The sequence below is a fragment of the Typopeltis vanoorti genome, chromosome 12 (genome assembly GCF_054136105.1).
Source record: "Typopeltis vanoorti isolate ZY-2024b chromosome 12, IOZ_Tvanoo_1.0, whole genome shotgun sequence".
Classification (NCBI taxonomy): Eukaryota; Metazoa; Arthropoda; class Arachnida; order Uropygi; family Thelyphonidae; genus Typopeltis; species Typopeltis vanoorti.
Genome location: NC_143560.1, coordinates 21,550,333 through 21,577,054, shown reverse-complemented (window position 1 = coordinate 21,577,054; position 26,722 = coordinate 21,550,333). Strand labels below are relative to the sequence as shown.

Below are 26,722 nucleotides of genomic sequence, written 5' to 3'. Positions count from 1 at the left end.
TTATCATCTTTTATGGAGCAGCTAATTTAGGAAGCCAATTCCTCCCTGGAATCTTGAATCGTCACCATAATTATAGAGAAGATGCAGGATGTTCATTCTTTAGCTCATCGGTTCCCAACCAGTGATACGCGTACTCCAGGGGATACGTGCTGGGCCATTCAAGGGTACACGAAAAATAATCAGTAATGGCGAAAAAACAAGTAAAGTAAACAAATTACATTAAGACAAGCAATGAACAAAAGTGTCAGTATTTAAAAACAGCTATTTTAAAAACAAGGGGTACAATTTATAGAAATGGGTTTAAAAGGGGTACACAAGTGGAAAAAGGCTGGGAACCACTGCTTTAGATCAATACTATTTTCATTAAATCTCTGAGTATTTACTCAATCCAATGATGTCCCATTTTATCTTTTCTGCTTCCAATAGTAATTCTTCTAATCTTGTTTGTCCTATTAATGACCCACAGTTGTAGGTACATATAATTTTCTGTTATTAGTTCTATTATAGTTTAAGAGTTTGAGTCTGGTATGTCATATCATTGAGAGTCACATCTGTGCTTTTTAATATGCCCATTGTTGGGCTCTTTGGTCTCCGTTTTGAGGGAGGGTCTAATTCTTCCTTGCTGACCAGGCTTCTTGGAATAGCAGCCCACTCAGGTAAAGCAAATACCTGGAAGAGAAGGCAAATTCCCACTGTTATGAAGAAGAAAGTTCAGCAAGACAGGAAAGATACACCCCTAGCCCTCGAATATTCTAACAGCATTGGAGGAAACAGCAACAAAAACGAAAAAGAAAGAAAGAAGAGGGACCAGTCTACAGATAATATAACAGATGTATATTATATGAAGTAAGGCATGGGAAATCATCAATGGTAATTTGATTTGCCACAAAGGACTTAACAAGATACCCTGTTGATTGACAAGTGGCAGAATTCATAATGGCAATTATTTATTAGTCCAGAAACTTCAAGCTTTAATAGAGGTTGAGTGTTGATGGTTTTACATTACAAAGAACGAATAAAGAAAGCAGTAATTAGATGGCAAGGATTTGTCATCCTTTTAAGGAATGAGTTGAACAAAAGCTAATCCAAACTTCTTTTAAAGCTTTATGCTCAAACAGAAATGCTGATGGAATTCTGAAAGTAGTACTCGAACTGACTGCTGGGAAGTTTTCAGTATTGAGATCACATTATAATATAAATAAGGAGGTTATTAAAAATAAGCAATTAAACCCGACAAGTTTCATGCATCATAAGATTTCCATCATCAGAGGTAGTGTGTACATGAAAGTTTTACACAACAAAAGCCTATTAACAATTCATTACACATATTAGATGTTTTTGATAACTTCACAACTGTTAAATATAATTGATAAACCAGAAGACAAATGATAAATTTGTTACTGTATGCAAGTTGGAACATTGCTAGTTGTTGCGATTAAGTTCTGTGGTATAACGAGTGCTATATCTTAGGTCTGTGGCAGTTAAATTGTTGATGAAAGCAGACCATACTTGATGTAAAATTAAGCCTTGATTTTTATTGCATTGTGTAGGGATCCTAATAATTTGTGAGGATTCTTTAAATTTTCTTGTGAAACAGTTATTATCAATAGATGACATTTTTGTTTGTTTCCAGAAGTTGAAAGTATGTCTTGGATTCAAAACCATTAAGTGCAAGGTTCTGTTTCAGGTAGTGCAGTTCTTCATTCCTTTTAACTGACATATTTAATATATTGCATGCCCGGTCTCGGAAAGTTTTAATTATGCCTATCTTTTGCAAGATGGTGGCGTGAAGTACCATTTAAAAATCTTTCCGTTGTGGTAGGTTTTCTGTATACAGAGAAGGATAACTTTTTTTTTCCTCTTCATTTATCTTTGACAAGGATATCAAGGAAAGGTAATTTTTTGTGCTGTTCTAGTTCAAGAGTAAATTTTATATTGGAATATAACTTGTTCGGATAATCTTTGCAAGCAATCAGCTCATCCAACGATCCTGACCAAATGATGAAAATATTGACATAATGTAATCATATTTTTGGTTTCTTCTGATAGGTTTTTAATGCATTAGTTTCGAAATTTTCCATAAACAGGTTGGCTAAGGCTGGAGAAAGGGGGGAGAACCCATGACAAGCTGGTATCAAGTATACTAGCCATCAAGTAATCTGGCAACAAACAAAAATGTCATATACTGATAATAACTGTTTCACAAGAAAATTTAAATAAACCTCACAAATGCTAAGGCTCCCTACACAATGCAATAAAAATCAAGGCTTAATTTTACATCAAGTATGGTCTGCTTTAATCAAAAATTTAACTGACATGGACCTAAGCACGTGTGATACCACTGAACACAGTAGCAACAACTAGTAATGTTCCAACACACACACCGTAACAAATTTATCATTTGTATTCTGGTTTATCAATTATATTTAACAGTTGTGAAGTTATCAAAAACATTTAATATGAGTAATTAATTGTTAATAGCCTTTTGTTGTGCAAAACTTTCATATCTCACTATCCTTGATGATGCAAGTCTTATGACACATGAAACTTGTCAGGTTTTAAATGCTTATTTTTAATAATTCCTTATTTGTATTATAATGTAGTTCAATACCAAAAACTTCCCCCAAAGTAGGTCACTGCTCCGGAATCCAAATGTAGTTTTTGGCCCTTTCAAGTTTAAAATAAGGAAAGCAATTGGCATTACACAAACAACGAAACTAATCTACCACCTAGTACTACACCAATTTAGCCCTCTGAAGTGTGTAGATGCCACATCAAATTTCACTTTAGATCCCAGACATTGCAAACATGCAATTTAAAGAAGAAAATTTCTTCATTCATGTTTTAGGCCCATTTTTATAATAAGAATTACACTTATTATAAAAATATAATAACACTTAGTTCTCCTGGCTAAGGCATGCAGGCAAACAATACTGATTTTTTTAAATTTTATTGATAATGCTGACAAAAAACTGGGATTTAGCCTTAAGATGTGTCAACTGAATATCGAGGGAATTAACAGAGCAAAATGTTACTATCTCTGCAAAATATTACAAGAAAATAACATTGACGTTGTGCTTCCTCAAGAAATGCATGCTGAAAACAAAAGACGATCTTAATAGAAGAGGAAAACTAACTGGTTACACTCTGATTGGTGCTACATACCACCGGAATTATGGCATTGTCAAGGATGATATAGAAAATGCTTCTGTCCTGACAATGAGATGTGATAACGATACCCATCTTGTGAGTGTGAAAATTCACAACATAACAATAGTCAATGTCTATAAACCTCCTTTAACATCATGGTCTATAGATGTGATACCTACTTATCAACATCCAACAGTATGGATTGGTGATTTTAATAGCCATCATGAAGAATGGAAGTACCGTGATAACAACGACTGTGGTACTACCCTAGTTGGGCAGAAATAAATAATATACACCTTTTATTTGATGCCAAGGATAGAAACACCTTTAGATCATCAGCATGGCAAGCAGAGTCTAATCCGGACTTATGTTTTGTTTCATTAAATACAGAAGGGCACCATTACCAGCAAGACGATATGTACTTTCTAACTTCCCACATAGTCAACATCGACTGGTGTTACTGGAAATTGGTATGACACTACCTATAGCAAGATCCTTTCCATGACTGCGTTGGAATTTTAAAAAAGCAAATTGGAGAAATTTTGCAAATCAATTGGATAAATGTGTTCATTGGATGCCTGCTAGAGTTGCAGAGAACAAGAGATTTGTAGGAGCAATCTTATCAACCATGAAAAAATATATCCCTACAATCTACAGAAAAGATTATGTCCCTGGATGGAATGAAGAAAGTGAACATCTCTATAGAGAGTTCCTGAAACGTGAAGATCCTGAAATAGCAGATGAATTATTACACAGCCTGAATTCATCTCAAAAAACAAAATGGATTGATACGGTTGAAAACCTTGACTTCAAATGATCAAGTAGAAAAGCCTGAAATCTTCTCCAACAACTATCTACAACTAATCTACCTAAAAGAAAAAGCACAATTATCTCCCCTGAGAAAATAGCTAATCAAATCGTTAATATGTCAAGGGCACCTAGGGACCGTGAACATACCAAGAAAGTTAAGAACTTGGAGCTTTAAAAACAAATGCCCCTGCTTTCTCACAATATGCCTCAATCTTCATTATAGATGAAGTAAAAGCCGTCATAAAAAATATAAAAGTAGGCAAGGCCCCAGGTTTCGACGGTGTCCATGCTGAATTTCTGATTAATAGCGGGCCAAATACCATAAAATGGCTTTGTGAATTCTTTTCTAATATATAATTGACTGGCCAACTACCTAGCCAGTTTAAGAAGTCAAAAATAGTTGCTATTCTTAAACCTGGAAAACCACCCCAGGAAGCAAAAAGTTACAGACTATTGCTTATTGAGTTGCACCTATAAAATGTTAGAACGTCTTCTGTACAACAGATTGTCCATACCAATTATGCAGCATATCCCAATTGAACAAGCTGGTTTTAGAGAAAAACGTGGTTGCTGTGATCAAGTGCTCACTTTAACATCATACATAGAAGCTGGATTTCAGAAGCAAGAAAAAACATCAGCTGTCTTCTTGGACCTAACAGCAGCCTATGATACAGTATGGCGTGAAGGTCTTATGTACAAATTTCTTAGCATTGTCCCATGTATACGGACTGCACACTTAATTTTCTCCATGCTCACTGAATGTTTCTTTCAAGTTATATTAGGAAATAAAATGTCCCAACAATGAAAACTTAATAATGGTCTTCCACAAGGGTCAGTATTGGCGCCCTTACTTTATAACCAAAACACATATGATTTGCCTGCTACCATCTCATGCAAGTTCTGTTATGCTGATGACGATGTAATTGCGATTCGACACAAAAACATGAGTCAGGCTGAAGAGGTACTTACAAAAGATCTGAAAACAATAGGTGAATAACGCAAAAAATGGAGGCTCTAGCTCAATCCAAACAAAACAGAAGTATCAAGCTTTCACCTTAATAATCACATGGCAGATGCCACTTTATATATCTTCTTTGAAGGATGTTTACCATGACACAATAAGTTTCCAAAGTACTTGGGCATGACCCTGGACTGTATGCTCTCTTACAAGCAACACCTAACAAACGTTTCTACTAAGTTAAGAACCCGTAACAACATAATACAAAAACTAATAGGCACGACATGGGGAGCAACAGCTGATAATCTGCGGATTACAGCTCTTGGTTCAGTTTTCTCTGTTGCCGAATATTGCTCACCAGTCTGGCTAAATAGCACACATGTTAAACTTGTTGATAACCAACTAAATAATACAATGAGGCTGATTTCTGGCACAATTAAATCAATGTCCACACACTGGCTTCCAGCTCTTAGCAACATTGTTCCACCGAATCTGCGCAGAACTAAGGCTCTCTTACAGGAGTATAAGAAAATCTTGGAGAACATAGCCCTACCAATACATTTAGCTCTCCCAGACTTAAGTGTACGACGATTAAGATCAAGACATCCACCACTACAATTAGCCCAACTACTACTACTACAATCTAACTTTGACCTGAAGCAAAAGTGGCAAGAACAGTGGGAGAGCCAGACAGTGGACATCACAAAATTTTTTCTGAAAGAATTACAAGTTTTGATGCTTGCTCACACCACCCACGAAAATCCTGGACTCAGCTTAATAGAATACAACTGGTCATGGTGTATGGGCAGACACGCTTTTTAAATGGGGTAAATGACCATCCCCACATTGTGATTGTGGAGCTCAAAGCCAAACTGTGACTCAGTGTTATCTCAGAGCATATTCAGGAGACAAATTGGACTTTTTAAGTGCTACACCCGAAGCTATGAACTATTTGGCCAATATGGATGTAACCTTTTAATTTTATTGGTTTTTAAAATGACTTTTCATTTTATATGTTTTTAAAGTGACAGTGTATGTACTGTATGTATTGTACTGTATGTTTTGTTATTCATGCCATACGAATAAATAAATAAATAAATTTCATGCATCTTTCGAAACAGACATAGATGCTAAGAATTGACATTTATGTCTGTTTCGAAAGAGACAATCATCAGTTGCATAGAAACACCACAAAGTAGGAAGCATTGCAGTGTCCAGAATGTTCATAGCACCACAAACAGAGGTCTGAGGCCACATCTGGAAAAACAGGCTCATACCATCACATCACCACCTACGAATGTCAAAGACAAGGTTACACATTCTGCTAAGAGATGTTCACCGAGCATCTGCTCAGTAAAGGGTGTAACATGATTTGTCGCTCCATAAAACAGCTTTCCAAGCTTCCACATCCCATTGTACACTCTCTTTACTCCACTGAAGACAACACTGCATGTTGGTTTGGGTAACATGGGGGCTTGCACATGGCAGTCCTAACATGGAAACATGCTATGAAGCTCTACTCTGTGCAGATTCACGTTCCAGTCGATGCCTGGAACCCCGTATTCAACGTGTTGGCTGACGAATTACCGTTTTTACCTATGTTTCCATTTCAGTATGGTATCACTGATTTTTGACCCGGGATGACCCAATTTGTCAACAATTTGCTGAACAGACAGGCCGGCAACATGGCATCCTATCACAATGCCTCTTTCAAACTCGATCAGTTCCCTTCTCACAGCCATTTCACCCAGACACAGTTGCACTGACTTGAAAGCATCACATTCCTCCAATTTCATAGCTGTCGGGTTCATGTAATGAATCACAAACATGTGACTTGTTACATAGCACGATGCACTTTGTCCATGGAGGTATCAATTAGCTTCTTTCCAAGCAGTGTATATACAGAATTACTACTCAAAGGGATAGAGTTCGTGGCTACTGAAGTTTTCAGGTTATTTTTGATTTTAATGGTATACACCGGAGCCTGTGTAGCTCAGTGGATGTGGCGTTTGCACACCACCGCGCTAGGCCGCACGAAGGAAGTCTTGGTTTCGAGTCTAGTCGGCGACTAGAGGAAATTTTTCTAAGCCTTTTTTCGACCGGTTCCCGAGTTAGTCGATCTCTGGCACGGGCAAGCAGGTTTTTCCTCCCGGAAACTCGGGTTTTTCGTCCTGTAAACTCAAGAAAATCGACCGTAGAACCCACATTATTTCAGACATTAAATATATTGTGTTAGGGTTAGAGACCACGAGATGGCGGCACATTTGAGCCGTCTCTCTTCACTGCGTACCGCTTAATTAGTGATAGCCTTGGGCCATCTGTCTCTGATTGGGTACCAGTGGAGATTGAACTGCCCACTCAGTCTCCAAAAGTTAGATGAGGCTAAATGGCCTCGCCTACTCCCGTATATACGGGAATAAAAAGGCGTTAGCTGATTTTTTTTTTTTTTTTTTAATGGTATACACCACACATATTAAGGAAACAGTCTGGATGGTTATAATGTTTTGGCTTGTGAGTGCATAAGACACCATTGTGAGTACCATATTGTGGAATTCTAAGTGTTTTATATTTAGCTCAAGGAAACAATCAGAATCAAATTCTTGACAGATGTTCCACTTAAATGTTTATCCATCACCTCCATGCTGTTGATATACTGAATCAGATATCATCATCCTGAAATCAAATTCATTATAGAAAAGAAAAGCAAACTTCTTTTCCTGAAGGTGTCCTAATCATTAACCGAAGATCACTATTTACTGAAAGATGACTAACGCCAGCTAAGTATATCCATAAAGATTCCAATCATCACTCTTCCCAGAAACAGTTAAGAATCCCTCCCCCACACAATCCATGGAGCAGTTTCCTTATGTTCTAACATAAGGAAATTAAACCTTATACTCTAAACCACAGAGAGTACCTGTCAATCAACAGTGGTTATAGCTGGCCTTTTGTTTGCTAAGCAGACTTCTGTTAAAGTACACATAAAATTCCTTTACTATGGCAAATGAATTTCTGAACATACATTCAAAAATTCTCAAAAAACACAACCTGCAAACCATCTTTATGCTACTTCAAGAAATCACCTTTGGTCCTCGTTCCACCAAAAATTCATTTGGTGGAATGAGGATATTCATTTAACTTTAATTTTTATATCAATGCTACTCACAGGACATGCAAAATCTATAGCATGCTACTGCTATGTGTAGACAAGGATTTAAAGGAGAAGGAACACATAAAATTTTCTCAAAAAGCTGGAGGACGTAGTTAATCACTTTGTGATGAAGGCTGTTCCAGAGAATACATGGGATGAAAGAGGATGAGAGGAAGTTTGGTGGATTTTCGATTGGAATTAATAACAGCTCAATCAGAATTATCATTGCAGTAATATTTTACCAGTAACATGGGTATTAATTTCCATACTATAAATTTTACAATAAAAATATATAAATTTAAAAGCTCTCAATTAAAAAACTAGATCATCCCATTTTAATCATTAGAAATGATACTGAACTGCTGTTAAAATATTCTAATTCTACCATAAGACAAACCTGTTTGGGTTTCTCCTGAGGACCATGTTTGAAATCAGTACGGACTTTGCTTTCTTGAGATTTCACTACTGTAACAGGCTGTTTAAAGATAGATGCAGTTTGCCTGATGGGAGGTACAAGAGATGCGTCATTTCTCATTCCCCGACTATAGTCAAACTGTGTGCCCCGTTGTCTTTTACTTTTTCTTAATAGCATAGAATTTATCTTGCCTGTGCGAAAGTCAAAAGTGCTCAAATCTACACTATCTCCTAAGTATCTTGCCAACTGAGGTTTACTACGAAACCGCTTTCCTGAAGGGCTGGAAATATTTATAAATCAATTAATTCTATTTCATTACATTTAAAATATACAAAATAATTAAAAAAATTTTGCTGACTAATATGGAAATATTTTCATTTCATTATTATCTTAAAGGAAAAGAAACCTGAATTAATCATGATAAAGTAACACTTTATCATGATTAATTTAAGCACATATAGGTGTGCTAATGTAAAACATATTCATTTAATATTCTTATATCATTCCATGTTCAAATTTCTGCAGATGTTACAATCACTTGTGTTGAAGTTTTCTCAAAACATAATCGTTTAACAGGAATGAAAAAGCAAGTAAATATTTAATGACTAAATTATTTATTTCATTCTGTTCCACAGTTATTTTTTCAGGAAACTTCAACAGGAATGATTCTTATTCTACAAGATGTGTATATATACAGGGTGATCAAAATTAAAGTATCCCTATTTAAGGCCTTGCAGAGCACCACCCAGTATCCAAATGCTGCAAAACTTTGCAGGAATACACTGTGCATCATGTAGGAATATCCAAGAAGAAGAAGAAAAAAAAAAGTAGTGTAGGTATGAAGATTGTTTGAGTCGTTGGATAGGAGATATAATAGACTTTCAAGTTAGTTATGGGATAGGGGTGGGATGTCTTCGTGGATTGGAAGGTTTTGGATTTCCATGATTTTGCTGTATTCATGTAGAAGAAAGTTGGATCTCGGATGTGTGTATGGGGGGGGGGGAGGAATGCTACTTAGCACTGGGAGCCAGTAGGTTGGGGTTGATTTTACAATTCCAGAAATAAGGCGCATAGTGGTATTAAGCTGAGCATCAACCAAATACAGATGGGCGCTGTTCAGCCATACGGGTGAGCAGTATTCAGCTGCAGAGTAAATGAGGCCAAGAGCAGTGCAGCGAAACGTTGCTGCTGAGGCACCCCAAACTGTTCCACATAGTTTTTGCAGTATGTTGTTTCTTGTTTTTAGCTTGGATGCTGTGTTAATAAGATATAGTTTAAAAGACAGAGTTTTATCCAGAGTGATGCCCAGATATTTCGGGGAATCTGTTGTAGCATAGCAGTTTGTGGTTGAAGTAGACCATGGGTTCTTTGTTAGCCTGGTTATTGTTCAGGTGAAAGCATGAAACTTCTGTTTTGCTAGGATTTGGGCGTAATCTCCATTTGCTGAAGTATTCATCTAGGACTGCAAGGTCGTCTGTTAGTATATCTTCCATTGTAGTAAAATTGGTGTGTCTGGTGGCTAGAGCAATTTCATCAATATAGCAAAACTTCTTGGAGACAATATTAGGCAAATCTGTGATGTATAAGTTAAAAAGAAGGGGAGCCAGAACTGACCCTTGTAGTAATCCATTATTCAGTGTTCACTTTTGTTCTCATCCACACACACTTGGAATAGGCGGTTGCTTAGCATGTTATCGATTAGTTTTGCTATTGTTCTGCATGGGACTGCATGGAGCAACTTGCAGACCATATCATAAGCTGTGGTAAGATCTACAAAAGCTACAGCTGTTTTCAGACATTGTCTTAGTAGCCTCTATATGTGTGGTGAGCGACAAAACCTGATCACAGCAGCTTCCACTGGGACTTGTTCTATTATATTATATTATATAATATATCTATTATATTAGCCGGCCTGGCTGGCAGAGTGGTTAGCGTATCCACTCTCCAGCCAAATGGCTGCAGGTTCGAATCCCGACGTGGGCATGGATGTTTATGATTGTCTGTGGAAATAACAGTGGTGATCGGCGGTAGATGGCGTTGGTGTAGTTGCAGTCAGTTGGTGGAGACAGAGTTGTCTAGATGAGTCCTCCCTCGATGAGTCTTTGGACTCCCTGGAGGTGTCAAATAATAATAATTATCTGAGGGGCAATTCTATTGAGAATAAGCTGTTCTAGGAGCTTATAACAGGTGCTAAGCAGAGCGATTGGTTGGTAGTTTTCTGGTTTTAAGACAGGGATAATATGGCCTCTTGCTAGAACATTTAATTCATCTTTTGTTAGTGGACGGTTAGATAAATTGACTACCCATTTTTCCGGTGATCTTTTTTAATCGATTTAATATATTAAGGTATTTACTATGTTGAGCACTATTGCTTTTACCAAAAGCTTTTTTTCCTGAATTCTTTGAGACAGTTATAATTAATTGTAGCAATTCTGGAGAAAAACCAAGCCAACCACTGTCGAGCTTTTTGGCCTGTCTTCAACAGGAAATCAAGATGAATTCCATCGAAACCTGGAGCCTTGCCTGGTTTCATATCCATTAGAGCAGTGTTAATATCTTCAAGAGTGAAAGGTCGTGAATATAAAGGGTCTGATGGTCTGTTATTTTTCAAATATGTAAGTTCACTTTTTATTTGAAGAGTGTGTTGTTTGTCCTTGGTGGTATATCTTGATGTGTTGACAATATGTGATGCATATTGGTTAGGAAAAATTGCTGATTGTTCCCAGGCAGTCAGGGTGCCACTACCTAGTTTTCTTAGAAGGCTCCATGCTTTTCTACTGGAGTATTGAAAATCGAGTCTTTCTACTGTCTCAGTCCAATTCTTCTGTCGGACAGGTAGTATAAGAACTTCAAAGTCAGTAGTTTAGCTGGGGGGGGTCCACCCTGGGTGGCACTTTGAACCTTACGCTATACGTCGTTTTGATTTTTTGTAGTATTTTTAGTGTGTACTGAGATGGGCAGAAAACTCAGGGACTGCCCCAGGATGGCAAAAGCTCTAGCAATGCCACTGTTCAAAGTTCATTACGATAGACATGGTGCTGGTTGAGTGGGCCTCCCACAATGAGTATTAATTAAATGGAAGTTACCAAAATAATTTCCTGAAACAGTGTCATTTGATTTGTTTGAACCAGAATGTGCAATGGATAAGTGGTGTTTTTCTGGAAATGTCACATAAAGGGCAACTCTACTAACAAAAATAATGTAGTAAATTACATTTTCCTTAAAAAAAAATAATAATAATAGTTGTTGAAAGTTTTTCACTTGGTTATATCATCATTATGCATCAAGGATTTAGGCCACATGGCCTGTTCCAGCCTTACAGGCCATCGTTGAATCTTTTAAGAGGACGTCCTGGTTTTCTTTTTCCTAATGGCTTGTTTTGGTAATCTTTCTATTTTCATTCTTTGAATATGTTCCATCCATTTATGTTTATATTTTTTAATTTTTTCTATTACTGATTCTTGATTTAATTCTTTCATAAGTTCTTTGTTAATTTTGTGATCAAATAGCATATACCTTGCAGTTTTTCTCATAAACTTCATTTCTGCTGTTATTAATCTTTGTCTTTTTGTTTTATTTTCCAGATTTTACTTCTGTAAAATCTTGAATAAAAGAAAATTTTGTAATAAATTGCCTTTTATGCAGATTTTACAAGTATGATAAGTCTGACTAAAATACTTGTGCATTAATAGAAAAACTTGGTGTAATTGAAATGGAAATGTTTTTCTTTTGAATTATTGAATATTGTAATATCAAAAGTTCGGTGTAAGAACAAAGGAAATTACATATAAGGTAAATTGTGTCTAAGTATACCTCTAGTCAACTAAAATTCCAGACAGATTAAGGGTTTAAGTCATGACCTGAGACCATTGCAAATATGAAGATTGACATTACATGGATGTTTCCTGTCTAAATGCACTGATCGACGAGGGTGACGGGTGCAGAACATCAGGATACCCAGGGGACTGCGACATAAGAAACATAAGAAACGTGAATTCGACTTATGCGCTTTTTGTTGGTCCCACCTGCCCGAAGTTACGTGGTAGGTGGGACCAACAAAAAGCGCGTAAGTCGAATTCACGTAACTCAGGCATAATTTTGCATACAAACATACAAAATATTAGTTAATTGGGACCAAAGGTTTACAAAAACAGATACATTTTTTTAAGAAATATAATCATAATTGTAGTTTTTGTACATAAAAAAAAAAAAGAAAGTTATTGTCAATGGTTTCATAAAATCTAATAGATTCGTCTGATGGCATACTGTCTTTTTCTTGTCACGCAAAATTTCTTCATAGCAAGCTAATGATTTTTTTATTCCTTACCTTGTGGATTCCTCCAAAATCTGTAAACCTTTCTTTTATGATTGTTCTTACTGTGGATTCCTGCAGATTGAACTTCTTTGCTAGCTCACAAATTTTCATTCTGCCTTCAAAATCCTTAATAATGTTGAGTTTTGTTTCCAAAGTCAATGTTTTTCTTTTCTTGCTAGCTGTAGTAGAATCGGACTTGCTTCCTTTGGACGACATTTTTATGTGATAAAATTTTTATCACATAAAAAATAAAATAAATTGATAAAATTTTTATCACAAGAACATAACATTAAACAATCACAAGGTTTGTAGACTATAAAAATCGTGTATGAATGGAGACTGTGCGAAACACGTCAGTGCATGTTCACAGCATGTGCAACACTGGCGAATGCTGCCAGCGCCAGAAAGATACGACTAGTGGTAAGGCATGAAGCGGGATGGGAATATGTACATATATGAAACCACGTAACTCTGGATTTGCATAAGTTGGAGTATGACGGTATATGATTTCTTGGTATCTTTAATTTATTCATAATAATAATAATTAATGTTATTATTACTGTTCTTCCTATTCTTATTACTTATTGACTTTTTCTTCTTTAAACAGTTCTCACACAAAGGAAATCTTCACCAAAAGGCTCAGTGTTCAATTACACTAATCACCTTATGGAACTGCTATAGACTTATTAGGACATATCATTAAAAAGTGGTGTGGTCTTGGGCAAGTACATTTTTGCATATTTGTTGAGCCCCCCATATAAGTAGGGTACTACTTAAGTTTGTTCTAAATATATTAAAATGATTACAATAACATTATAAAACTAAATTGAAAATAAAATTTCAATATGTATAATTTTAAAAAGTTATCGCAATAATGACTATATGAATAGGGAAATAAAGCTTTAATTCTTCAATGTATACATAGCAGGTTCTTGGAATACCATAAACATTGAAGAGATGATGTTCTGCTATTTATTGCCACAGTACATTAGTCCATGGTAGGTGCATACAGGTAAAGACCTCTGATTTATCTTCTTCTACGCGTTATTCCCTCTTCCTATGCAGGGTCCGCGTGTTACTTAGATGCGACTTCTTGTTAGTACTACTCCCAACTGACCCATCGCCTGGTCTGCCGCTGGGGGGGGGAAAATATTTTTGACTGTAGAGGCGTATGTTCACGGGGCCGGTTTGCCTACTTGCGGGATGAAAAATGCCAGATAAACTGGCTGGCGGAAAAACCCTACTGACCGCGCCCAAGACCAGCTAACTTGGCTATGCCTGAGGAAGATCCTCAAATTCCTCACGTCTACAACGGGAATCAAACCTGGGACACTCCTTCCCCAGGCATATGGTTGCGAAGCGCAAAGCCACTAGGCTAACCGCGCGGTCCTCTGATTTATTCTGTGTGTATTTGTTCTGGTTGGATTAATTTCAGAATCTTTCCTACAATTTGATAACTTACCTCATGTTTGGTTTTAATCGGATCATTTTTAGTTGCGATATTGGAAAAATGATATAAAATTCTATCTTAACAACAAGAATAAATAAACTGTGCTTAGATATAATACACAGGTCCAAAAGGCCCTGTGTTCAATTACTATAATAATGAACATCACTACTATACAAGAATTTTAATTAAACAAAAAACCAAACTGACTGATTAAATTAAATATCAACAAATGTCTTAGTATCTCATAATGCAAAGCACAAGTGATGCGAGAGCTTGGTCCACCTTTACCACGAGTTGCCTCAGTCCTGATGATACTTCAGGTGCAAACTTTGTTTGCTTACACTTGGATAAAGGATTAAACATAATTTATTATAGTCTAACCAAGTGGGAAAAAAAAAAAACTTCTAACATCTTTCTCTCTAATCCAGAGTAATTTAATAATAAGATGAGACACCTTTTGGCAACTCATATAGGTAAATGACTTCTCCATTACTTCCACCTTAGTATCACTATCTCTGGGTCTGGCTCCCACTGACGAGACCTCAATAAAGGTCAAAACTGGTTGGAAGCCTGGGTGATGAATGGCAATGCCCATGAAGTTTTAACTGAGGTCCTGGGTGTGTGTGTGGGGGGGGGGGAGTAATGAATGGCAATGCTGTAGCCCATGAAGTTAACTGAGGCACGGCTGTTGCTGTTACCCCTCAGATGACACATAAGCAAATGAGTAGCTCTGATCGGTGGTGGGGTGAGCCTGCCACAGGGTAGAGGCAATTCTGAGAGTTCTCAGTGGCAGGGTGAGCCTGTTACTGAGGGGAACACTGGGTTTTTGGAGTTTGACCTTACTTGAACAATCAATAAAGGTCGAAACCGGTCTGGGTAGTGGCCCTTCCCAGGCTGTGCTTTGCATTATGGGAGATACTAAGACAAGTGATGAGAGATTGGTCCACCTTTATCACTAGTTGCCTCAGTCCTGAAGATACTTCAGGTGCAAACTTTGTTTGCTTACACTTGGATAAAGGATTAAACTAAATTTATTATTATCTATCTATATATAACCCTCTTTTCTCCAGCTAAATTTCCTCATAATAAATCCAAGTGTTGTAAACAGTTTTGATGGAATGGAATCTCCTTGTATGAATCCACATTTTATTTCTCTTTCTTCTTCACCAATATTTATTACTGCTGATCCTCTCTCATATACATGTTAATATATTAACATAGATATCATTCATTATATATAACCCTCTTTTCTCCAGCTAAATTTCCTCATAATAAATCCAAGTGTTGTAAACAGTTTTGATGGAATGGAATCTCCTTGTATGAATCCACATTTTATTTCTCTTTCTTCTTCACCAATATTTATTACTGCTGATCCTCTCTCATATACATGTTAATATATTAACATAGATATCATTCATTCCTACATGTTTTAAGGCTTCCAGCATTTTATACAGGTTTACTGAGTCAAAGGCTTCCTGGATAATCTATGCAAGCCAGGGAAACAGGCATATTATTATTATATAGGTACCTCCATGAAGTCAGATAACTCATCACAGAGAATCCATGCTAACCTTATACACACACACAATACCCATTGTACTTCTCCTTAAATTCATTCACTATCAGAGCACTCATAATTAATTATTGCAATCCATTCCACTCATTCACCGCTATTCAAGAAGAGAATCTAGTCCACATACCCTTAATAACTACACTTAAAGAACTTCCAGGGGATGACCCTTAGTTCTCTCTTATCATGTATTAAAAAAATTTTCTTTCGGTTCAATCTTATAGAATCCTTTAATAATTTGTTTCTATCACATTCCCTCTTTTTCAGCTTATCAACTAAACTTTGCAACTCACACACCATTGTGAAATGCTCCATATCCTCATACGGAGCATTCCATAGACCTCTCACCAACTTGGTCACTAGTCTCTGGATCCTCGTCATCACTTCATGATCCCAAAAAAATCTAGTGATCAAATATGTGCACAGTAGTCAAGATGCAGCCAAATCATAGCTTTATAAACTAGGATAATAACCACCCTATATTTACTTGTTCTTAAGCATCCCAGTAACTCTTTGAGCTATTTTCTCAACTTCTGCAACATGCCCTCTGAACATCAACTCTCTCTTTAGCATTACCCCTAAGTCCCTAGCCTCATCAATTTCCTGCAATCCAGTACCATCAATGCGATATACAGTATGTAATCGTTACAACCTGAAATGCATAACCTTACATTTTGTAACATAAAATTGACAATTGTTATCCTTTGTTCCACAATGCCAAATTATTTAAATCATCCTGCAAGATATTTATATCACCATTATCAACTATTGCCTTCCCAGTTTTGCATCACTAAACAATTAAATATATCATCATCAAATTCCTGATATATACCCTCAAGGGGTGTATAGGATATGATAGTACAACATAAAAAACTTACATCACCACTAACTTCCTACTTACAATTTTCCTCCAAATCAATCTGTTATTTGTCAAGACTCCAACATCATAAGATCTTATATTTCTGTCTTCTAAGGCACTTTTCACTGTATCAATCCATCAATATCTTGATCTTTCTCTGGGTCTTTTTCCTGCCAACCTGGAAGAGAACACTTGTTTCTAATCTTTCCTCTTCCATTCTGTTTAAGTGACCATACCATCTGAAATTAGCTCTGCTAACACATTTCTGGATGCTAACAATGTCAAGTTCTTTCCTAATATGATATTGCCATTGATGCCATCTGTTCACGCCATCTAATCTTTCTCAGGACTCTCATCTCTGCGGTCTCTAGTCTATAGTCAAGTGTTTTATTTCTAACCCAGCTCTCAGATCCATCAGTACAATTGGCTTGAACACTGTCTTGTATACAACTAATTTAGTGTTTTGACTAATTTCTCTCTTATTCCATATAAATTTATTCAGTTGACTTCCAACCATACCAGTTTTGTTGATTCTGTTGTCTATTTCCATATTTAACCATGCTATCGGCCAAGACGTCAAAGTTATCATGGATGCGAAGTGCATATTAAAATTGTAATACCATTGATATTACATTGAAATATATGATGGATATGAAGCATATGAGGATGTTTATGTGATCATCCATAATGGCTGGTAAGGGGGTTAATTTACCATTATTATTATTACGAGTATCTCCATGGAGTGTCAGTAGACTCATCGCAGGACACCAAAAAAAATTTTTAAAAAATCAGCTAACGCCGATTTGTTCCCATCTAGCAAAACAATATCTATCATGTCTCTTCTTGAATTCATTTACAGACGAAGAGCTCACAACTAAGTCAGGCAATGAATTCCACTCATTCACCACCCTCCAGGCAAAAAACCTTGTTCTCACACTCTTGTTAACCACACTCTTCTTTAATTTCCAGGGATGACCTCTTGTTCTTCCATCACTATCACATAGCTGAAACATTTCCCCTGCATCAATCCTATAAAAATCTTTCAGTAATTTAAATGTTTCTATCATATCCCCCTCTTCTCTGCCTATCAACCAATTTCTGTAATCCACAAGTTCTCAATCTATCAATGTAAGGAGCATTTTTTACATCACTCACCAACTTAGTCACTATTCTCTGAACCCTCTCCACAGCCTCCTCATCTCCAAGGAATCCAAGTGACCAGACCTGAGCACAGTAACCCAAATGTGGAAGTATCAATGCTTTATAAAGGGGAATAATAACCTCTTTATCTCTGGATGTCAGTGTGTTTCTCAACAACCAAGTAATCCTATGTGCAATCTTGGACACCTTAGCAATGTGTCCTCTGAACTTCATCTCCCTATCTACCAACACCCCTAAGTCCCTAGCCTCATCAATCTCTTGGAGTACTGTTCCATCAATGCAGTATGCAGCTGGTAATCTTTTAATCCCAAAATGCATGACTTTACACTTTTCCACATCGAACTGACATCCATTACCTTTTGCCCATTCTACCAGCTTATTTAAATCATCCTGCAAACTTTCAACATCAGCTTGATTTTTTATTGTGCTACCCAACTTTGCATCATCAGCAAACAACTGAGTATCTCCCTTTAAGCCATTTCCTATATCATTTATAGACAAATTAAACAACAATGGCCATAGCACAGAGCCCTGAGGCACACCACTGGTCACCTGCCTCATCCTGGACTTGGCTCATCCATACACCACCTTCTGGTATCTCTCCCTGAGCCATTCTCCTACCCATATCACCAATTCAGTATCCATTCCCATCTGCTCCAATTTGCGTAACAGTGTTCCATGGGGTATCCTGTAAAAAGCCTTAGCAAAATCCAGAAGTACCACTGTGTAGCCAGTTCCTTTGTCAAACTCAGATGTCATTCTATTATGAAAAGTTAATAGATTGCTAAGGCAGGATCTACCTTTAACAAAACCATGTTGGCCTCTATAGGGTATCATATCCTGATCCACCCATTCTTGAATTTTGTCTTTAACCAACTTTTCCAATACTTTTACCACCACTTCTGAGATGGCGATTGGTCTGTAATTAACTACCGCAGTTTTAGAGCCACCCTTATGCAAAGGAACCACTTTGCATAAGGGTGGCTCTAAAATTTCCACTCTCTAGGGACCATACCAGAGTTCAAACTTAAGTTAAATAACCAAGTAAGAGGGGGATGTTGACAATTCCTTTGCACATTCACGCAACATCCGAGCTGATATTCCATCTAAACCCAGCAGTGTTTGCATTTAAAAATTTTGCAATATATTAAATACCTCTGATTTCTTAGCTTCAATTCTCATATTAGTTATTGCTACAGGTAGTACAGAGATATCCTCACTTGGGTGATAGACTTTTGAAAAGTGATCACTGAGTAACTCGACTATTACATCTGATTTTGTCACCTCAATACCATCAGCACCCAGTAAAGTTATCCTTCCGAAGTCATTCTTCCTTTTACTTGCCACATAGCGGAAGAACTCCTTGGGATTACCCTTGATCTCATTGGCTAAGGTCTTCTCATAATCTGATTTAGCTTTTCTTACTATGCTGGTAACCTTCCTAGCTTGAGCCTTGTACTGCTCATGGGTGTACTGATTGCATTTCTCCTTGTACATTCTCCATAACATTTTATTTTTTTGCAGATCAAGCTTGATACTACTGCTCATCCATCTAACGCCTGCCTTGTTTGTCTTCCTGACCATGGGGACACAATCTGATATTGCCTTCCTCAGATACCCACTGATTTTTTCCCATGTACTGCTAACATCTTTTCCCAGCAATATGTTCTGCCATGGGATGGCTGCAAGCTCACTCCGAAGCTTGTTATAATTGCCTAACCTGTAGTTCCGTTATATACCCCCTTCTTAACAGAAAAGTCCACAGATTTTGCAACCTCCCAAGTCAATACCACATGATCGCTTTCACCAATTGGAGGTAACGAGGACACCTTACTTATGCATATATCCTCTGAGCCAATAACCAGATCCAACACTCTCATCTTCACTAAAAATTGTGCCTAAGTAGCTGAAATGTTTTACTTGTTCTATAGGTTCTCTATTCACAACACAGTTGATATTTCCAATGTTCCTGCCTATTTTCAGTTTTTGTTTTTGCTGATTTAAAACAGTTATTCAATTTAGTCAGGGAATCTTGCAGACTTGTACTGGATTTATTTGGAAGTATAGCATCATCAGCACAAAATAAAGAGCTGAGATTAACAATTAAATATTCCCCCCCCCTTACTTAAATTATTTACTATCATGATGTAGTATTTTATCCTCTTTTCACTTCTGTGTAACTTTGCCAGAACTGAGACTAAAATTAAACAACTCCGGTAGAGGCACTGCCAGTTCTCTTGCACAAAGGCCAAAATGCCATCCGGTCCCACTGCTGTATTTACATTGATATTTTTCAATATGGTAAGTATTTCCTGTTCGTCTACCTCATTTCTCACATCAGTCTATCACATTAGCAACTGCAAATTCTCCACTTGAATGATATACCCTTGCAAAGCAATTATTCAGCAAATTCAACTATTTCTCCTGTTACTGGCACCTTCTTATAATCAGTATTGACAAGGGACATCCTTCCATAATTCTTCCTCTAGCAAAAAAAAAAAAAAAAAAAAAAAAAAAAAAAAAAAAAAAAGATTTACTTTGACCTGTTCAGTTAATTTTCTTTTATAGTATGATTTGGCCTGTCTGTCTTGCCATACTAGTTACCCTTCTTGCCTGCACTCTCTACTACCTATGAGTATGCTTATCACCATTTTTTTTTTTTTTTTTTTTTTAGCTTATGCTTTATGTTTCTATTCACCCACTTATCTCCACTTGGTTCATCTTCTTGACCATGGGTACACAGTCTGATACTACTTCTCTCAACTTATCCCTCACCATGCACTGATCCAAGCTGTCTCTTAAGTCTGTCATAATTACTAATTTTATAGGTTGCCATAAATGTTTTCTTGACACTAGATGATTGTCATAAGAAATAATGTATAATTAATTCAACTAGTACTTTTATACCTCATTTACATTGCTTTTTGATGTTCTATTCACAATCTTTATAAAAAGTTTTTCTACAAAGAAAACACAAAGTTAAAAATTAGATTAAACTTGCCAAGAATTATATTCTTGTTTAATCCTTTATCCAAGTGTCAGGATATCACACCTTTATCCATGGGAAGCATCTCCAAGACTTGACTACTTATATATAGAGGCTAATGATTCACATTAATCTTTAGTATTCTCATAATGCAAAGCATGCTTCCTTTTCGACATGTATAATACTATGCATTATGGGATGGTTGCTAAGTAGAACAGTTTCAATTTTTATTGAGTTCTCTTCAGTAACAACTTTCTACACATACCAGCCACTGAATTATAAACTTTTATTTAATACCATGTTGGACCTCTTTAGCCCCAAATTACAGCACATATGCAGTTTAGCATAGATTCCACAAAGTGCTGGAATGCATATAAGAGGTTCTCACTAATGGAACCTCAATAAAGGTCAAAACTAGTTTGAGTAGTGGCCCTCCCACATATGAAAGGAAGTGTGCTTTGCATTATACAATACTAAAGCAACTGTCGTGAAGTCATCAGCTTCTATATACAAACAGCCTAATAGTGAATATGCTTCATATGCATACTTAGATGTGAAATTAAACAAGAATATAATTTCTTGTTAAGTGTAATTTAATTCATAATCTTTTCTCTAGTGCACCTTGCTTATTCTAATTGTAGTATAGCAATACTTTGCATAATCCGGGTAATGGTTCCACCGATATCCCGGACTGTTTGAAACCGGACTAATTGAGGAACTAAATACATACAAAAAATGATAATTGGTCCCCAAAAAAAATATTCTCCCTGTTTTTCAATACAGAAAACGATTAATAAATTCAGATGTCTTTATCAAAAATAATTAAACAAAAAATACATGTTTTTAGTAATTCATTTTTTATTTTCTAAAAATTGCAATATCGATGTCTGCACATTTTTCTTCTTTGGTTTTTTTCTCTTCATACATTTCTTTGTAGCAATGAATTGCATTGTTTATCGTTCAGCGAATCGTAAGGCTAAGTTCAATATTGGGATCAACTTCCATAATATGCTCTAACAAGGTTTCAACCATTCCAATAATTTTTAATAGTTGTTCAGCTGTTAATTCTCATGCAGGCATTTCAACACAGTCGTCATTGTCTAAGTTGTCCTCCTGCTCTTCATAAGTTCGTAATTCATCCATGTTAATAACTGTTTCATTATCCAGTTCATTAGGGTTCAATTCAATGCACTCAATTACGTTGACAGAATCTAACTCTTTGAAACCAAGTTGCTGTCCAGTTTCCACTATGCTATTAGTGACTTCAGCAAAACGAGTTTCAAAACCAACGAAATCATTTGCACAATGTGGTATGATATGTTTCCATACTGCTCTCGTATTGCTTGCCATTAATTCATGCCATGTTTTTAACCTATATTTTCGATAACATTTTTGACATTGTAGCTCTTCCAAAATTCCATTAAAGTAGGCGCATTTTCTCCTGTTGTAGCTTTTATGGCTTGTGAAAAAGTGTGCCGCAAATAATAGGCCTTAAATGTCGCAATGACATTGTGATCCATTGGTTGGATCACCAACGTAGTATTTGGTGGAAGAAAAGTTATTTGTATATTTTCATTTAAATCAAAAAGACCAGTCAGATGACCGGGGGCATTATCTAAGATCAATAAAATCTTAAAATCTAATCCTTTTTCTCTGCAATAACATTCTGTTGTAGAGTAAAAATAGTTGGTGAATCAATCTTCAAATAAAACTGTGACCTATGCACAAAAAGAGACTTGACTATATAAACTGAATATTTATGTATAAAAAAAAAAAATTTGTGTACTAATTTTTTAGGATTTAAAACCGGACTATAATGAATCCGGACTGATTGAAGTCGGACCATGCAAGGTACTGCTGTACTTAGAATTTTAACTTCACAGTTCGCCAAGTGGTTAGCGTATCCGCTCTCCAGTCAGAGGGCTGCGGATTCGAATCCCGACATGAGCATGGATGTTTGTGATTGTCTGTGGAAATACTAGTGGTGATAGTCATGGGCAGTAGATGGCATTGGTGTAGTTGCGGTTAGCTGTAGTTGCATTGTGGAAATAGGGTGGTGGTAGAGACAGAATTGTAGAGTAGCTACCCTCCCTCAATGAGTCTTTGGACTCCCTGGAAGTGTCACGTATAATAATAATTTTTAAAATTATAAAGTAACAGAACTATGTACGTATATAACATGCATTCTATTTTGTCTTAGAGAAAAAAAAAATGCACTTTACACATTTGTTAAACAGAGTACATTATTTCAGCAGATTTAGCCTTTGCAACACATGCAGAAGGATATGCTATTTGTTTAAACTTAATGCATTCTTATATATTAACTGATGACTTTAGCAGTAACTGTCAGCAACATAACAGTGAATACACTGGTTTTAGTTAGCAACAAGCTATTAACTTATGTTTTAATTATCTCTGCTGGACATATTTGCCAAAAAGCCTACATTTATATTCATGGCATATGCTATAGGGCAAAACCTAATGTTGAATATAACATGATTTGCCAATGCATTATAGTTTATTCCAGAAAAATGACCCAGCATATTCTGCTTGATAAATGCGCTGTTCCCATCTTTCTTCAAAATCAGAACAACTAACTACAATGAGAAAAGATGTTAGAAATGAAAATATTAAGAAGTAATTAATATTATTAATATTCTAAAAGTGTGGAGGAGAGTCAAGTGAATAAACACATGGAATGAGAGAGAACCTTTATTGCCAAATCATTTTCGAAGAAACCTTCTGGTTAGAGAGTCCAGGGGTCAAATCTCATCCAGAAGGTGCAAACCATTATCAGAGATTTTCAACTAAAGGTGATTTAACTGGTCTCATAAGGAAGTGGAAGAGAGTTTAAATCTTGCAAAACAGGCCAGAAAAACTCATGCAAATGATATCCACAGTAACTATGCAGATAGAATTAACTACCCTACTGGATATTAATTAGGTTTCCAAGAGCCTATGTTTAAAATGAAAATGGAAAGGGGGGGGGGGAATTAATGAATGATGCAAATTAATGATTTGATACATTTAGGCTCAGCTGCAAAGACAAAGTATGGATATATCAAATTAGAGATTTAACAAATAATGGAAGAAAAGTGTTGGTTATAAGCAAGTAATAATGCCGGCTTGTTGGCTGAGTGGTTAACATATCTGCTCTCCAGCTAAAAGACTGCGGGTTCGAATCCCACCGTGGGCATAGATGTTTGTGATTGTCTGCAAAAATACTAGTAGTAGAGGACGGTAGATGCTGTTGGTGTAGTTGCAGTTTGTTATAGTTGATGGAGACAGAGTTGTAGAGTAAGTATCCTCCCTCAATGAATCTATGTGCTACCTGGAGATGTCACATAATAATAATAATGATATTCTGTACTGTGCACCAAAAGTACATTTTCGGAAATGTGCAAGTAACTTGGAAATATTTAACGTTTCAAACATATAACAGGATGTGACTATGTATTACAGAGTAGACTTTCTTCATTCACATGTTTCTTGTTGCACGAAATTACATTATGTTATAAACATTAGGAAAGTCTGTGATGAACATCATGCTATATTTTGCAACAATGTACAGATTATCACTCTATGATAATCTGTTATTGCTCAACTACAAATCAGGTTGCTCTAAATGTATGCATTACCTAGTTGACAATTTGAGACTTGTAACTCTTCCTTCACTGGGTGCTACAGCACACACACACAATAACAACCCTCTGTAAAATTACAAATAATATTAAAAGCAAAAACCATATTAGTATTTAAATAGCGTTAATGTTTTAAATTTGGACACTCATGAAATTAGTTTCGTTTTTTTTTTTTTAAATAGAACGGAATATGGATGAGTATTCAGAAAAAAAACAGGAGTTTCTACATTTTCATTCTAATGGCATTTTACTGCTAATTCTACATATTTCCTCGTGTCAATATACGGTAAATAAAAAATAAATCAAACGTTCAATTATATCATGTCTCATAGAAGTCCTGTGCATCGCATATTAGTTAAGGTAACGCAATAAGTAACGGCACACAAGCTTGAAATCTCATCGATTCTTTTTCGTAATGGATGTAAATATATAATACATCTTCGAATGACTATCATATCAGTTGAAATTAAAGAGGTCAATCATCTGATTATGTTGGATTGTATTTTACTTGCCTATAATAATAAACATCTATTTTTCCTGCCGAAAGTCCTGTCTTTCGAATAACTTCTTCTCGTTTCCACCCTTTGGGAAGAGCTGGGCACTCCATTTCGACTGAGTTCAGGGTTGCTTCTTTTCTTTTTTTTTAATTAATTATATGACTCATATTCGCAGTTATACTGTCACTATCATTTTTATACTACCTATTCACCATAAGCTTAGATTCATACTCCGCTGATCACTCAAACTAACAAAACAAGCGAAACACATTTCAAACTCTTGATATTTCTCCTCAACTTACTAAACAGCGATCACCATTTATCGGCATCGTAATATAAACATTCCCCTTTGTAATAATTACAAATATCCCTTTAAGCCGATATGAAAGCCATTGATATAAAGTGTGAGAGAGAGGTGGGGAAGAAAGAAAATAATTAATTATAACATGGGAGTTTTCCAAGAAATAATATACATAAATTACAAAGTATTTAAAACAGTAAAAATTTGTTTATAGAAGGGTTATACTGCTTTTATTGTCGTTTCCTAAGTCTGCCTACGGTTATATTTTAAAATTGGTCAAAATGGACTGATTATCATGAAATTTGCTATTTAAAACTTTTTTCGTAAAATCAGCTAAAGCGGAAAAAAAGTGAAATTAAATTTAAGAAATTTATCTGATTTTCCCTTTTACATCATTATCACCATTGTGCTTGTCAAGGATTTAAGCGTAGAGCGGCCTGTTCTGGTCTTAGAAATCATTGAATCTCTTAAGAGGCTAGTTTTCTTTTTCCTTGGTTTGTAATTTAAGGCTTGTTTTGGTAATCTTTCCGTTTCAATTCTATCAACGTGTTCCATCTAATTCTATTTCTTTATATGCTATTCCTCATATGTTCCAGTTTAAAATATGTATTATATTTTGTTGTTTCCATTTTAGTTTTACTTTTTCCATTGCAGGGTAGTTATCCATAGATTCATTTCGATTACCTTTCTATATTGGCTTAAAAGGAGATTAATGTTCTCCGTATCAGGCCACTAGCCTAGCGATGGATAGCCTAGTGGTACGACTGCTACCTTAAGGCTACTTAACTAGCCTGCTTCCAATTTTAAACCCATAGGAGGAACAGGATATATTGATCGGGAAATAGATATAGGCAAGAAATGAAAAGACTCCATAGCCCTCGAGTACTCTAATAGCATAAGGATCATAAAATAAGAAATATTGGCTGATAAACCCTTATAGTAGAGATTGAAGTGAGTGGATCTTCCTCAAAGTAGAAGAAGAAGAGCATAAATCCAGCTAGGGGACCATGAGATGTCATTTCCCTTTACAATCAAAAGGATTTCCCATTATGGCACTATTGTTCCACTTTGGTCCTTATTCGATATATTCGGAACACCGCACAATATCTGGGAGGTACCCCTATCTGCCACCCAGGAAACGCGATGTCTAGAGGTTGTAGGGTTCCCCGAAGTACATCCTTTTACATCATTATATAGATAGTTAATAAGGTCAGCGTCCTCGCTAAGTACATTCCAAACACCAAGTTTATCAGTTATCAGCACAGAAATTCTCAAAATACATAGTATAGAGAGAGAGAGAGAGAGAGAGAGAGAGAGAGAGAGAGAAAGCAGCTAACGTCCTTTATTCCCGTATAGGAATAGGAAAGGCCGTTTCAGCCTTATCTAACTTTTGGAAACTGGGCGGGCAGTTCAATCTTCACTGGTGGCCAATCAGAGATAGCTGGCACAACATTATCA

General features: G+C 36.2%; 1 protein-coding gene across 1 annotated transcript in view; it reads right to left on the bottom strand.

Moving 5' to 3' along the window:
- MBD-like (methyl-CpG-binding domain protein 2) overlaps positions 1–25,275 on the bottom strand; it is a 90,587-nt gene extending 65,312 nt beyond the window's left edge. The window contains exons 1-2 of the mRNA XM_090401466.1: positions 24,979–25,275; positions 8,467–8,764 (exon numbers count right to left, since the gene is read on the bottom strand). Of these exons, the coding sequence (XP_090257592.1) occupies positions 8,467–8,764; positions 24,979–25,073 (393 nt within the window). The 5' untranslated portion in view covers positions 25,074–25,275. The remainder of the gene's footprint in view (positions 1–8,466; positions 8,765–24,978) is intronic.
- Positions 25,276–26,722: the final 1,447 nt, after the last annotated feature.